A 15,247-nucleotide genomic window follows, 5' to 3' on the forward strand; every position below is an offset into this window, starting at 1 on the left:
ATATATATATATATATATATATATATATATATATATATGCACTACAACCTTCATTTTATTTTTTACAACTTTATTGAAGTGTCACAAAATGACATTTAAAGTATATGTGAACCCTCACATTATGAAAAAAACGAATTCAGTTTAAAAATGAATATGAAAGGCAAATATATATATATATACATTTTGCCTTTCATATTCATTTTTAAACTGAATTCGTTTTTTCCATAATGTGAGGGTTCACATATACTTTAAATGTCATTTTGTGACACTTCAATAAAGTTGTAAAAAAAATGAAGGTTACAGTGCAGTGTTCTGTTTCCAGCACATTGCAAGTAAATATTGCACGCCAGCGGCCTGTGGTATTGCACGTCTGCAGTGTGAGCCGGGAAATTGAGGTAGGACGCATAAAGTATATTTACTCTCCTTGGGCTCGGGAGCCCAGTGTGAATACGGCCTAGAAGACTGGAAGTAAATGACCAGGGGAGAGTATGGTTGCAGACATGCACACACCTCGGAACACCAACTCAGCAAAGCAAGAGCGGGCGGCGCCGCCAACCAAACAATCTCCGTCCGCTCTCTGCCACCTTCTCCTGCCCTACACAGCAGCTGCCGCTCGGGACAATAGGGAGCGCTGCCATTGGGCCTCATGTCACGTGACGTCAGCCTCGGTCTCTCATTCACATGCAAAGAAGGCCGAGCGGCTGGGAGCAGCGAGCAACCGCAGGGTGACGTCACAAAGGGACCCGGGGAACGTTGTCTAGTCACATGGAGCGGGGGGAGAGGCAGGTGTGAGAGATCGCCCTATAAACACACACTGGGAGCCCACACTGTGCCTACAGTCACACCATGGATCGGGGGGAGAGGCAGGTGAGAGCTGGCTTCTCTATACACAGCATGGCCGCCAAGGCCCGGACCCACCACCACACGGCCCATACATTGCACGTACAGTGTGTGTACATTGTGTGCACATTGTGCTCTACCTGAGAGCTCATGCGGGTCACCTCCCTGCAATGCACACCCGGATCTCCGTGCACCGGGCTACGCTCTTCTCTATGTGCCCGATATAGGCATTGTTTCCATTGCTTTATGCATTGCAACATTTCACTCTCATTGTATTCAACTGTGATCAAAGCTGGCTTTACTGATCTCTGCTCTGTGACATGCAGGGGATGAGATGGAGGAGGAATTTGTATTACATGGTGAGATGGAGGAGGAATTTGTATTACATGGTGAGATGGAGGAGGAATTTGTATTACATGGTGAGATGGAGGAGGAATTTGTATTACATGGTGAGATGGAGGAGGAATTTGTATTACATGGTGAGATGGAGGAGGAATTTGTATTACATGGTGAGATGGAGGAGGAATTTGTATTACTTGGTGAGATGGAGGAGGAATTTGTATTACATGGTGAGATGGAGGAGGAATTTGTATTACTTGGTGAGATGGAGGAGGAATTTGTATTACATGGTGAGATGGAGGAGGAATTTGTATTACATGGTGAGATGGAGGAGGAATTTGTATTACATGGTGAGATGGAGGAGGAATTTGTATTACTTGGTGAGATGGAGGAGGAATTTGTATTATATAGAAGGACTGATCAGAAATTGGCATTACATGGAAGAATGGCTGAGGAATTAGAATTAAGTGGAAGGATTGATAGCTTTGTATTACATGGAAGGATTGATGAAGATCTGATATTACATTGAGGAATTTGCATTATATAGGATTGATCAAGAATTGATATTGCATGGAATGGTTAATGCAGAGTTTGTATTACATGGAAGCATTGATCAGGAATTTGTATTACATGGAGGAATGGCCAAAGAATTGATATTAAATGGAAGGATTGATAGATTAATATTACATGGAAGGATTGATAAGAACTGATATTACACTGAGGAATTGATGAGACATTTGTATTGGCAGGCTTTATAAAAAGTTGTATTACATGGAGGGCTTGGTCGGGAATTGGTATTAGTTGGAGGAATGGATGATAAATTGATATTAAAATGAGGGATTGATGAATATATATATATATATATATATAGAGAGAGAGAGAGATCCATATATCTTATGGAAGGGTTGATCAGGACTTTGTATTATATGGAAGGATTGCTGAGGAATTGGCATTAGATGGTGAGATGGATAAAGAATTGGTATTACACAGAAAGTTTGGCGAGGAAATGGCATTACATGGAAGGACTTATCAGGAATTGGTATTCGTTGGAGGAATGGATGAGGGATTGATGAATCTATATTACATGGAAGGGTTGATCAAGGATTTGTATTGCATGGAAGGATTGGTGAGGAATTGGCATTAGATTGTGAGATGGATAAGGAATTGGTATTACACAGAAAGATTGATGAGGAATTTGTATTGCATAGAAGAACTGAGCAAGAATTGGTATTAGTTGGGGGAATGGATGAGGACTTCACAATAAGTGGAGGGATTGATGAATATGAGATGAATAAGGAATTGGTATTACATAGAACTGATGAAGAATTGATATTCAATGATAGAATTGATGAAGAACTTGTATTACATGAAGGAATGGGTGAGGATTTGGTATTGCATGGCTTGATTGATGAATTTGTATTACATGGAAGGATTGATCAGGAATTTGTATTATCTCCCCTCACTTTTACATTGTAAGCTCTATGGACAGGGCCCTTCTAATTCTGCTGTGCTCTAACTATACTGTCTCCCTTTATAGTGCAAACTGGTGATATATAAATCCTGTATAATATTTAATTATATGGTATTGATGATGAATTGATATTACATGGAAGGACTGACTGGGAATTGGTATTACATGGAAGGATTGATCGGGAATTGGTATTACATGGAAGGATTGATTGGGAATTGGTATTACATGGAAGGATTTATTGGGAATTGGTATGACATGGAAGGATTGATCGGGAATTGGTATGACATGGAAGGATTGATCGGGAATTGGTATTACATGGAAGGATTGATTGGGAATTGGTATTACATGGAAGGATTGATTGGGAATTGGTATTACATGGAAGGATTGATTGGGAATTGGTATGACATGGAAGGATTGATTGGGAATTGGTATGACATGGAAGGATTGATTGGGAATTGGTATGACATGGAAGGATTGATCGGGAATTGGTATTACATGGAAGGATTGATCGGGAATTGGTATGACATGGAAGGATTTATTGGGAATTGGTTATGGAATTTGTGTGTGACTTTATTTCCCAATGTTAGAATCAAGTCTAAGTACAGCTCTGTCATATACAGGGATATGTACATGTATAGTGCCCATTGTTATTAATATGGTTATTCTAGTTTTATTTCTCTCAGCCCCTAGAAATAGATTTTTGTGATTGTGCCTATAGGCTCCACTGTTGTGTTTACGGCTAAGTAAAGTACACAAGCAGCTGTCAGAGCCCATTTAAATCTATGTAATGGTTTTGTTAAGCATTGTGCAAACTGTTGCTCATAATAATGTGTGTAGAGGTAGATGTTTTTGTAGTATTAGGTAGATGAGTTGTGTGATAACGGTGTCCTGTTATCTGTAGCATTAATGTGTTTTTATTAGGTTTTTGAATTTAGAATTCTGAATTGGGGTTAATCGCCGTTGACTAAGCCTTTATAATACCTGTTGTCAATACATTATATGCATTTTGATGTGCTGTCATTGGCCTCCCTATGCAATAAAACAGAAACAAATGGGCATTTATTTTTAAAAATGCACTACAGAGAAGAACAGATATTACCTTTATTATAAGGGACCGCCACGCATGCATTTTTGCATGTCGAAATGCATGTGTTAAAACCCAGTAGTGTAAATGAGCCCTTAAAGAATGCAAAACAAAAGCTTTAGGGAGAATAGCTTCCTTTTTTCTGTATTTAAATTAGAGTTCTTGTTAGCCGTTTTTTTAAACAATGAAAATATTCAACCCATCCATGAACTAATAACAATAGTTTGGGGGTTATTTACTAAAGGCAACTCCACTTTGCACTGCAAGTGCACTTGGAAGTAAAGTCGCTGTAGATCCGAGGGGGACATGTAAGGAAAATAAAAAACAGCATTTTATCTTGCACATGATTGGATGATAAAATCAGCAGAGCTTCCCCCTCATTTCAGATCTACTCCTGAGGTCTACAGCGACTGCACTTCCAAGTGCACTTGCAGTGCAAAGTGGATTTGCCTTTCGTAAATAACCCCCTTTGTGACATAAGGGACAATTATGTCAATTAAATTTTTTTCATTTGACTTTTATTTTATGCACAGTAACATAGAGGCATTTTAAAAATAAAATCGTACTATTTGTAAATAAAACAATAACATTGTTACTGGGCACAGTAAAGAACAAATAAATGGTGCCATTCCAGCCCAGAATTTCCATTGGTAAAAGATGATAACTTGTAGCAAATATAATTTCTCCCCAAATCCTATTTATACTTGGTGTGGGAATAGTTATAAATGATAAGGACAGAAATCTGTTAATCTGGCATTGCACTAAAATTGTTGTCTGTACAATAAACTGCATTTCAAATAGAACGTCATGTACATCAGTCCTCAGTATATAATGTGTACTTAGAAAATGTACAATCTGCTTATGTCATAAAACTAATAGAGAAATAAATGCCATTTTGTTTGTTGCTGTTAATGTATGTTTCTAGGCTTAAGGCTGGATTCACACCTATGCATTTTTAGTGCTTTTTGCATTTTGCAGATTTGCACTACAGAGCGTGTTCCATAGGAAACAATGTTAAATGGACTGTAGTGCAAATCTGCAAAATACAAAAAGCACTAAAAATGCATAGGTGTGAATCCAGCCTAAGGGTATTTTTAAGTGTTAGTTTATGTGTACATTAAAGTATTAAAAATACCTTTTGAATGCACTTTCCTGCAGAGAAATATTTAGATAGGATATTGTCAACCTTTTCACTGTCCACTATTTACCTGTAAAATTATTTTTAGATTTACTGTAAATGAATATGGCCTTTAAAACAACGGCTTTTCCCTTGTGCAGAATAGGAATATTTGTTTAATATTTATAAAGAGCAGAACCCTGGAACAAAAGCACAACTTTGTCCATAGTAATGAATCAGGCGTTATTTATTCCCTGTTGGAATGAGACGAGGAATATTACTATGAGTGACAACTCCGTTTTTGTTTAAATTTTCTTTTCTGCATTTGTTTTATTAATTTTCATGAAAAAAAAAAGTTTACAAAAAAATAAATAAAAGACCATTATCATGACATAGTTTACGCCGTATTTTCAATAAACAAAAGTGTTTTTTACCAAGAAGACAATGTCAAAGAGTTATACAAGGTCACATTGATGTAATCTTGCATCTGTGTGTGTTTCACATTTGGATAGTTTTGACATTGACAATAGCAATTGAGCTGGTATTCTTCAGTACATGGACATGACCCTAGCCTAGTAGGTGTTAGAGTTGAACGTTCTGGGGTTGATTTACTAAAACTGGAGAGTGCAAATTGTGGTGTAGCTCTGCATAGAAACCAATCGGCTTCCAATTATTTATTTATTTTCTCTTTTTTTGTCAAAGCTTAATCGAAAAAGCTGAGGCTAGAATCTGATTGGCTACCATTCACAGCTGCCCCAGATTTTGTACTCTCCAGTTTTAGTAAATAAACCCCTCTGCATTATACCCTTGTGTTAGATTAGGAGAGTTGCTCTGCTACATTTATGTGCGTTTGGCTAGTGGGCACGATGTTCAGTGTATATACAGATATAAGGTTCTTTGAAAAGTGTTTTTTTAAAGGCTGAGATAGATCTCTCTCAGGGTAACCTTAAAGCTATGGAAAAATAAAATTAAATTAAACTTGAACAGAATAATATACCCTATAGAAATAACAAGCTCAGTCTCCCTTGGATGTTTAAAGCATACCTTGTGTGAGGGTGTGCATTACCTAAATTAAAAATCAGGCAAGTGTAATGATTGTAGAATGTCTAACGCTAATGGCAGATGGCTTCTTGGTAAATGGGGCATTTAAGATGGTCCGGTCAATATTTTCCCTCCACTAGGTTGAGTGGAATAGGAAAAGGAAGGCATAAGAGCTCTCTTTTCTTGGGGAGTTAGTGCATTGGCTATATACAAAGACCACCTTTTGGTAAAACGGTTGAGATTGATATTCTCTTGTCTCGCTTACATAGTGACAGTTTTTTCTTAATTTTTTATTAATAACTTTCAACTGGTACAAAAGTCCTTACTTTCAGCCTTGTGCGTGTGTTTTACTTGTTATGGGTTTTCCATCACTCTCCTGCTTTGAAGGGGAGTGTTATTACATTTACTTAATTTTACATTTTCTTTTCAGACAAGAAAACCACTGGTTGAGAAGAGGAGAAGGGCAAGGATTAACGAGAGCCTACAGGAGCTAAGGGGAATCCTGGCTGACAATGAGGTGTGTGCCAGTCTAAGAGATTACAATCTAAAGTCCCTGTCATGCATACAGTACATTCATACATACTAAGGCCAATTTTAGACAGGAGGCAATAAACCTACCAGCGTGTCTTTTGGCCTGTGGGAGGAAACTGAAGTACCTAAAGGAAACCACGCAAGCACAGGGAGAACATGCAAACTCAAAACAGATAGGATACTGGTTGAAATTTAAATCGAAGACCCCAGTGCTGCAAGGCAAAAATGCAAACCAAGTGGTTGTAAACCCTCCTGAAAAAAAAAAAAAAAAACATCCTGTAAGATAAAGGCATAATGAGCTAGTATGCTATTATGGTATTACCCAAAAACGAAGTCCCCGCAGCCGTCCTAGTCTCCCCCTACGGCCAGCGACATCTATCCAGGAGGTTACTTCCGGGTATCACAGCTCCGGCGCTGTGATTGGCCTGAGCCGCAATGACGTCACTCCCGCGCATGCGCTGGAGCCGTCGGAGAGGACACAATACAACTGAAGCAACAGCATGTACGTGCCATTGCTTCAGTTGGCTTAAGTGCGAATGTGCCGATGACGTTGGCACATGCAAATACAGGGATATCTCCTAAACCGTGCAGGTTTAGGAGATATCCAGTGCAGCTACAGGTAAGCCTAATTATAGGTTGCCTGTAGTATAAAGTGGTTGTAAAGGGTTTACAACCACTTTAAGCCCCTATACTACCCTTTGCACAGTTTAACTTGTCCACCCAATAGAAATAAATAGCTCATAAAAATATAAACATAACATCTACTTCATAAAATTATAACTCCATTTAGATACAGGACATTAAAATGTACAGTAGGAAAGGATGAAAGAGATTGTAATGATATTAATGTGCATTTTTTTCTTTCTTTCTATTACTAGTTTCAGTCAAAGATGGAGAACGCAGAAGTTTTAGAGCTCACCGTGAAGCGGGTACAAAGGATTTTACAGAGCAGATCAGCTGGTAGGTATTTGAATTGTAAATATTTGACACACATTTACCATATAATCTGGTTGCAGCTGGATAAGTAATAGGCAATATTTGGTCCCATTTATGAAAACAGTGACCAATTCAATTTCTGGTAGTTATCCTACAAAATGAAGATAACAACCGATCAGCTGCTATATTCTGCAACATTGTTTATCTTTTTTTTTTAACTCATGTTCACTATTGTAATTTAGTAACAATGTATATATACATTAGCTACTCTAGAAGGAGGTCTTTCAGTTTGACAATACAGTACTGTATGTTACAAATATTTCTTAAAATGGAATCCTAGTCAAATATTAAAATAATAATAATAAAAAAAAACTTTCCTTTTTATGTTAACTAAAATCATTAAATCTATTTTAAAAGCATCATTTATAATACTGCTAGTAGAAAATTGGTTTTATATTATGCCTGCTCAGCAGCAATTAGAGTTGGACATTATAAACAGTGACCCATCAAACTGTATGACATTATCATTGGGTCACTCATCGGCACTCCTGGCTCCTCCTACCTGCTGTGTCCCCCCAGAGCAGGCAGCTTGCTGTAGGGGCACTCATGCATGCTCGCTTGCGAGGCAGCTCTGTGTGTCCATAAGACCTACAGCGCATGGCTCGGCCCTCCACACTACCCCGCCCCCTGCCCACTCCTCACTGGCTGTGATTGACAGCTGGACATCATCAGGAACCAATGGCTCCCACTGCTGTGTCTGGGCCAATAAGAAGAGAGAGAACTTCTGCTCTTGTGCACATTGCTGGATTGAGATCTGGCTGAGTAAGAATTTGGGGGGGAGCTGCTTGCAGAAGGTTTTTTAACCTTAATGCATAGAATGTATTGGGGTAAAAATAAAAACTTCTGTTTTTAGAACTACTTTAAAGGGGTTGTATAGGTTTGTTTATTTATATTTTTTTAAATAACAAACATGTCATACTTACCTCCACTGTGCAGAGTGGCCCAGATCCCCGTCTTCTGGGGACCCTCGGCGGCTGTCTCGGCTCTTCCCTGCAAGAGCTAATTCCCCTCTGGGAAGCACTCTCTCAAGGGGGTAGCTTGCAGGCGCGCTCCCGTGTGATACAGTCGCTGGCCATAGTGTGTCACTCGGCCTGGCGCACTGCGTCATTGATTTGATTGACAGCAGCGGGAGCCAATGGGTGCGCTGCTATCAGTCATCCAATGAAGAGCCCACAGGAGCTGGGGGAAAGCAACGCAGGATGGGGGATGCAAGGTGATTTTTCACCTTAATGCATAGGATGCATTAGGGTGAAAAAACAAAGCTTTACAACCCCTTTAAACTGAGCCCCAGGAAACTTGAAAACTTTCCTTTAAAGAAGGGCTGTGCCCACAAGGCGCCTGCGCTGCAAGGGTTATTTGGGGACCATAGCTCTGCTTTGGACAAGAGGGCATCAAACGACAGTCCACCACTGGAGCATGGGGGAGCACTGCCTGCTGGAGGAACTGTGGATCAGGTAAATAAAATTGGGAATGGGAAGAAATATTTCACTTGCTTAGTAAATAAAGCACACCAGTTTGCTTGCAAGTTTTCTCCCATGCACATGATCGGATATTCACGGTGAACATGTTTCTCCCTTATTTACTAATATAAGTCAACAGTCTCCTCTTTTTCCCCTTTTTAAATCACTCTAAATGAATCAATGTGATGCAGACAAGTTCAATAACAATAAAAGTTTGATCTCAATGCCCTCTGAATTTAGCAGTAAAGATGGCCTATAGATGGTATGATCTTTTTAGTATTCTGTGTTATGATACTGCTGAAGGTAGAGATGCTTATTCTGACGGCTGTATACATCATGATAACTAGCTCTGTGTGATATGAGAGTACTGATGTTTGCCTTGTTTATCCTTGCAGAGGCTGACCGGTTGCAGAGAGAGGCCAGCGAGCGTTTTGCTGCAGGCTACATCCAGTGCATGCATGAGGTGCACACCTTTGTGTCTAGCTGTCCTGGCATTGATTCTGGCCTGGCTGCAGAGCTGCTCAATCATCTATTGGAGTCCATGCCTTTAAGCGAGGGGAACATACAGGATCTGGTCCTTGATGTGCTTCTGGATTCTCCTGTCTCGGATTCTTCCTGTGGCCTGGGATTGTTGGGATCTTCTTCTGATGACAGCTGTTCTGATGCAGAGGAATCAGATATGGTCAAGGGAGGGACAGAGCCTGTAGAGGACAGTGACAGGACCCCCGAGATTCAGCCACCTCCTGCCCCTTCTATGTGGAGACCCTGGTGATCTAGACAAGTATATATGTACACTTGGGGACCTCTGCTGACCTGTACACCTATGCCGTGTACCTTAGTCCCAGGACAGCCAGTGCATGTCATGTCTTCACGTTTGGATTTTCTATACTGTAACTTGTTACAGTACAAAGAACCACACAGCATAACTGGGTTGTTTTTCAGCCATCTCAATGCCTTTGATGTAAAGGTCATTTCATCTCGGACAAATCCTTTCCTCAATTGAGATGGCAAGATCACAGTATGGATTAAACTGCAGGATATACCCCTGTAAAGACACTCTCTGTAATCAAATGTACTGTATGTTCAACATTTGTTATACTGTGCAACATGTTTATAGTCATTGTATAGATACTATTCATTATACTGCGCAGCAGGTTCTTTATATAGGCACTATCCCTTAATCTGAGGCTTTTGTTCATGGAAGGCTCTAAAAGGTTTTACACTTTCAGTGGAAATGTAGGAACGTCTTCTGCCTTTTACTGGCGTCCAGTGTAGGAAAAATGAAAAATATTGCCATAATGTCAGATGGCAAGGGTTAAATCCAAGAGGCTGGGCCATTTTTAGTGGATTTAAGTATAGGGTCATAGGACTGTCACGCATATCCCTGAACATGGAAATCTTTTAAATTGAATGAATAGAACACACTGGGGATGATTTACTAAAGCTGGAAAGTGCGAAGTCAGGCTCACTTCTGCATAGAAACCAATGAGCTTCCAGGTTATATTACCAAAGCTTAATTGAACAAGCTGGGGTTAGAAGCTGATTGGTTTCTATGCAGAAGTGAGACTGAGTTTGCACTTTCCAGCTTTAGTAAATCATCCCCAGTGTGTTCTAGTAAATCAGCCCCGGTATTCTCTGGAACAGAGCTGTAATTCTGAATGACTGAGCTTTGTAATTTGTGCTGAATCTTGGTGAGGGTACAAGATGGACACCCTGTTATAATTACATACACCCACTCGTAATAGTAAGCATTAATTTATCATTATAATCACTGGGGGTCGTTTTAAGAAATGGTGCCTGTTGCACTGTGTATGAAGCAGAGTTGTCTGCTCTGACTCTCTTGGCTTAGAAGACTGTGCTTTGTGCTAGGCCTGCTTCTGTCATGTAGCTATACACACCTGGTACAAGCATACGTTGTCACAGCCTGCCCTGCTTATGCCCATGTCACTATACATGTATATGAACAAGCTCATCTCTTGAGTTTTGTTCCTCTATTGTTTCACAAAACCTTATGCAAAATGCAATTCTCCTAAACACAGATCAGCTTTACTAGAAAAAGACTGTTATGTGAGCAAAAGAGACGGAGGAACCTATGAATTTATTTATGTTTTTTTTGCTTAATACATAGTGCACATGGCAATATTACAGCATTATATTGTGTTACAGCATAAAATAAAGTTGTTAATCTAATGAAGGATTCCGTTAAAATCAGCATGATACGATAAGGGAAGTAGTTACGACACCTGGTTTGAGAAAAGCTTTATATAGGGGAAATGTAGGTAGTGTTTCCTCTGGCTGCGCATGCATAGTGGTAGTGCATTGAATTTTCATCCCTAGGGGGGATGTTTAGAGTTAGGTAAATTGAGGTTCTACCTTCAGTGAAGGAGACTATAGAGGATTGTTTGGATACCGATTTGAAGGGTGCTAAAGGAAACTTTCAGGAATATGTGTATATTAGAGCGGTAATGTGTTGTGTGTGTAATTTTTTTTTTAATGTATATAGATGACTGTTTTAACACTTTTGGGAGCAGGTGCCTGAATCTGTGTGATGCACTTCAAGCATATCTTGAGAAATACATGGTCTCCATTATGTGCATCCATCTGGCAAGCACTTATTCTTTATAAACTTTTTATCATGGATCTTACTGTCTCTTTTTATACTAAAATGTACTAGTGTGTGTGTACGTAGTCCTACTGTGCATTAATTTCCTATAAATAAATTAATGATCTTTGATGAAAAAGCATGGATTTCTTTTTTTTTTTTTTACACTATAAATTACACATCGAACATCTATTCTTCGATAACTACATTTAAAGGATTTGGCAACTGTGTACAAGAGCCGGACACCACATTGCAATGGTCTCAATAAAATTAGTAATTTCCCTACTTACTTGATAACCAGCTGTTACAAATGTTTGTGCCACAAGTAAACAGTACAATCTATGTGATCTTAAAAAGTAACTCCACTTTTGTGGGAAAATATATACAATTGTAATTGAATGCTATTAAAAATGACCTTGATCTTTTCAAACTGCAGTGCTGTCATTTACCTTAATTGTAATGCAATATGGCTACCTGGAAGCATTCTGTACACATTTGTGAACAGAACGCCCCCCAGAAATGTTGTTTCCTGCTTGTGGGATTGACTTATACCCCATACACACGGTCGGACATTCCGACCACAAAATCCAAGGTCTTGCAAACACACTGTCGCACAAAGTTGTTAGAAAATCTGACCATTCGGAACGAGGTGAAGTAAAAAACGTACAACGGGACTACATAGAGGCCAGTAGCCAATAGCTTTTGTCTCCAATTTTTTTCTGAGCATGCGTGGCACTTTGTGCGTTGGAATTCTCTAAACACGACCGGAAAAAGTTTGGATTCTCATTAGAGCCTTGCAGGTGCAGCAGCTGATTGATAATTTTTAAATCACACCCATACAGATTGACTCTGCACATGGACACAGACAAACAGCTATTTCATCAGAATAACAAAAGGTAGGAATCTGCTACAAAGTCTGTTAAAATCCTTGCAATTTACATAGATAAGTGAGAGGGTTTTTTTCTCTTTAAAGAATGGTGTAAAGCTGCTCTTTGAAATGAAGGGTCCTAGACAACCTATGACTCCAGAAGTGTAGGGGGTCAGTCACATCTAGCGCACCTAAATTTACCTACCGTATAGAGCATTGGTAGTTCTGTACAGTTATTTTGAATGGTAGATTTTTCAACTACATGATTTGGGGCTGATTTTATATCTCAGTGGGTTTAGTACAGCAATGTACCACATGTGAATGAAATCCAATCTATTTCATTCAATGGCTCAATTCAAATCTATGCAACTATATCCACTGCACTTTGACAGTGCACCCCAAACTGCTGTTTATGGAAGGTATTGTTTGTAGTGATTGGCTGCATATAGTTGGGCGCTGTCCACACTGCTGTACCAGTGTGTATCACTGTCCTGGCTTTAGATAAATACTTTAGGGTGCCTGCTCTGCAGTTATAACCTAACCCCCCTGGCGGTATTCCGGAGTCTGGCTCGGGGTGGAAGTTTTGTACCAAAAGCGGTAACCCCGAGCCAGACTCGGGACCACATCGCTGAATCCAGGAGGAGGTTTACTTACCTTCTCCCTTGGATCCAGCAATGACCCTGCACTGTACGAGCGACTCGTCCTCCGCTCGATTCATCACGGAGCCAATCTCCGTTCCCTGCGAGCGTTGAGACCCACGGGGACAGAGATCGGCGCCAAATTCAAAAAGTGAAACACACAGTATACATACAGTATAATGTAATCTTACAAATTACATTGCTGTATGTAATTATTTCACATCCCCTTTGTCCCTAGTGGTCTGCCCAGTGTCCTGCATGCAGTTTTATATTCTAAAAACTTCTTTATGCCTGAAAACTGGAGATTGTCCATAGCAACCAAAACTGTCCCTTTACATCAAAAATGATTTTAGACCAACTAGAAAACAGCGATAATAAATTAGAATCACTCGCAGAAATGAGCGATAGCGATTTGTGGGGAGATCCGTCATCAAATATTAAAAAGTAATGACAGTGACAATTCTGCAACTGAGCAAATTTCAGTGTTTTTGATTTAATTACATTATTGAATAATTTTTATTATTGTTATATTATTATTTGGTATAATTATTTATTATATTATAATTTATGATTTCATTTTTCAAACTTTATCATACCCGGGATGTCTGCTAGACTCTGGTTTGGACAGATATAAGTGAGTTATTCCTAAGAATTACAGGACTACAATATAAAACACCAAATTTTCATGCAAAATAATTGTACTGCTTTCAGCACCTAAAATCCGAAATAATCATACCGCCAGGGAGGTTAATGTGCATACTTGCACCTGCAGCATGTCTGCAAACCTATCTGAAACATCACAACTTTTGAGGCACAGGTAGAGTAGGCATGTCCCCCCCTCAATCTCACAAGTTGTCACCAGACCTAAGTGTAGTCATGTGGGGGGAAGCACCTAACACTGTAAATCTGTATTTGTAAAGGATCTCCTAGGGTTTTGTCAGACCTTAGAAGAGTTTTTCAGAAGTGTTTTCTAAAGTATAAATGTAGTTTAAAAGTCATGTCTTTACACAGACAAACATTGACTTTTTATTCACTTATGCTCTCCTCACTTTTGTCCTCCCATATGAGACAACACACAGCCGTCACTGAGTTGAAAGCCAATTCCATTACTTCTACCCATTCACTTTGCTTCTACTCCTTAGACCCCTTTCACACGGCACCATCAGTTTATCCACGTTAAAAACGTATCAGTTCTTATCCGTTGCTTCATCTGTCTTCTGTTCCATTAATCTCCATTTTCATCCACCTCTCGTTCCGTTAATATCCATTTTCTTCTGTTAATGTACACGTTTACACCCATTTTATCATATGTTTTTGTATCTGTTTTCATCCGTTTACAGCAGTTTCTGTGCCTTTAAGAAATTACCCAGAAAGCATTGCTCCTCCCATCCTACACCAACATGCGTGAACAATTTGCCGACTACTTTCTATCTCCATTAGGAGAAGTTCCATGGCAGTACCAATATATATAAGTAAGGCAGTGCAAATTTAAATGTATTCATTAATTTGGTTATTTCATTGTGTTTTGATAGTATAAAAAGACACAAAAGCACATGATATGTTCAAAACTTTTAGTTTTATTAACTTAATTTTTAACCCGTTTAAAATAAAGTTTTTTTTCACTTAACTGTTTTTTTAATTGTCAAAGTATGAACTTTGAATTATTTCTTAAACGGATCTTAACTGATCGGATGTTGATGGACATTGTCCGTTAACGTCAGTTAATATCCGTTTGGACGGATCTGGATGTAGCCTTGTAAAGAAATAAAAGAGGAAGCAGAGGTTAACGGATGGTCATCTCTTTGCCCATAGGAATGCATTGTCGTCCATTAACGGATAGACGGTCCGTCCGTGTGAAAGAGGCCTTACACATTCACTACTTAAACCATAATTTAGTGTCACTTTAACACTCTGGATTAGCTATTCTCAAACTGTTCAGGTACACCAGGTTTGCTGGGGGGAATGCAGGCCCTAACCACATTTCTTCAAGCTTGCCCTGGTAGATTATCAGCAGTAAGTTAGGTTCATCAATGTCCTGAAGGCAGAAAGCAGATATAAGAAGAGTGGGCAAAAGACAGGCAAGTTTGGCAAGCAATGGCTCAAAGTGAACAGAAGGTGATCAGATAGGGCAGAATGTGTGGCACAAGGTGGAAGGGCTGGGCAGATGGTGGACATGGGGTAAAATATAGACAAAGAGAATGGATAACACTAGAGTACTGAGACTAGTTACCACAAAATACAATTGACACTGTCTGCATGG

The 15,247-nt window shown here is 39.4% G+C and overlaps 1 protein-coding gene across 2 annotated transcripts; it reads left to right on the top strand.

Moving 5' to 3' along the window:
- Nucleotides 1-657: 657 nt before the first annotated feature.
- Nucleotides 658-11,620, top strand: LOC143988629 (transcription cofactor HES-6-like). 2 transcript variants are annotated; one of them, XM_077488333.1, is made up of 4 exons: nt 658-867; nt 6,323-6,409; nt 7,302-7,383; nt 9,275-11,620. In XM_077488333.1, the coding sequence occupies exons 1-4, from the start codon at nt 847-849 to the stop codon at nt 9,649-9,651; spliced, it is 567 nt and encodes a 188-aa protein (XP_077344459.1). In that variant the 5' UTR covers nt 658-846; the 3' UTR covers nt 9,652-11,620. The 2 variants fall into 2 exon arrangements, with proteins under 2 accessions (XP_077344459.1, XP_077344458.1); XM_077488332.1 differs by lacking the exon at nt 658-867 and adding an exon at nt 1,146-1,199.
- Nucleotides 11,621-15,247: the final 3,627 nt, after the last annotated feature.

The sequence above is a fragment of the Lithobates pipiens genome, unplaced genomic scaffold, assembly GCF_037356315.1.
Source record: "Lithobates pipiens isolate NorthernLeopardFrog02 unplaced genomic scaffold, aLitPip1_a1.2 Scaffold_18, whole genome shotgun sequence".
Taxonomy (NCBI): Eukaryota; Metazoa; Chordata; class Amphibia; order Anura; family Ranidae; genus Lithobates; species Lithobates pipiens.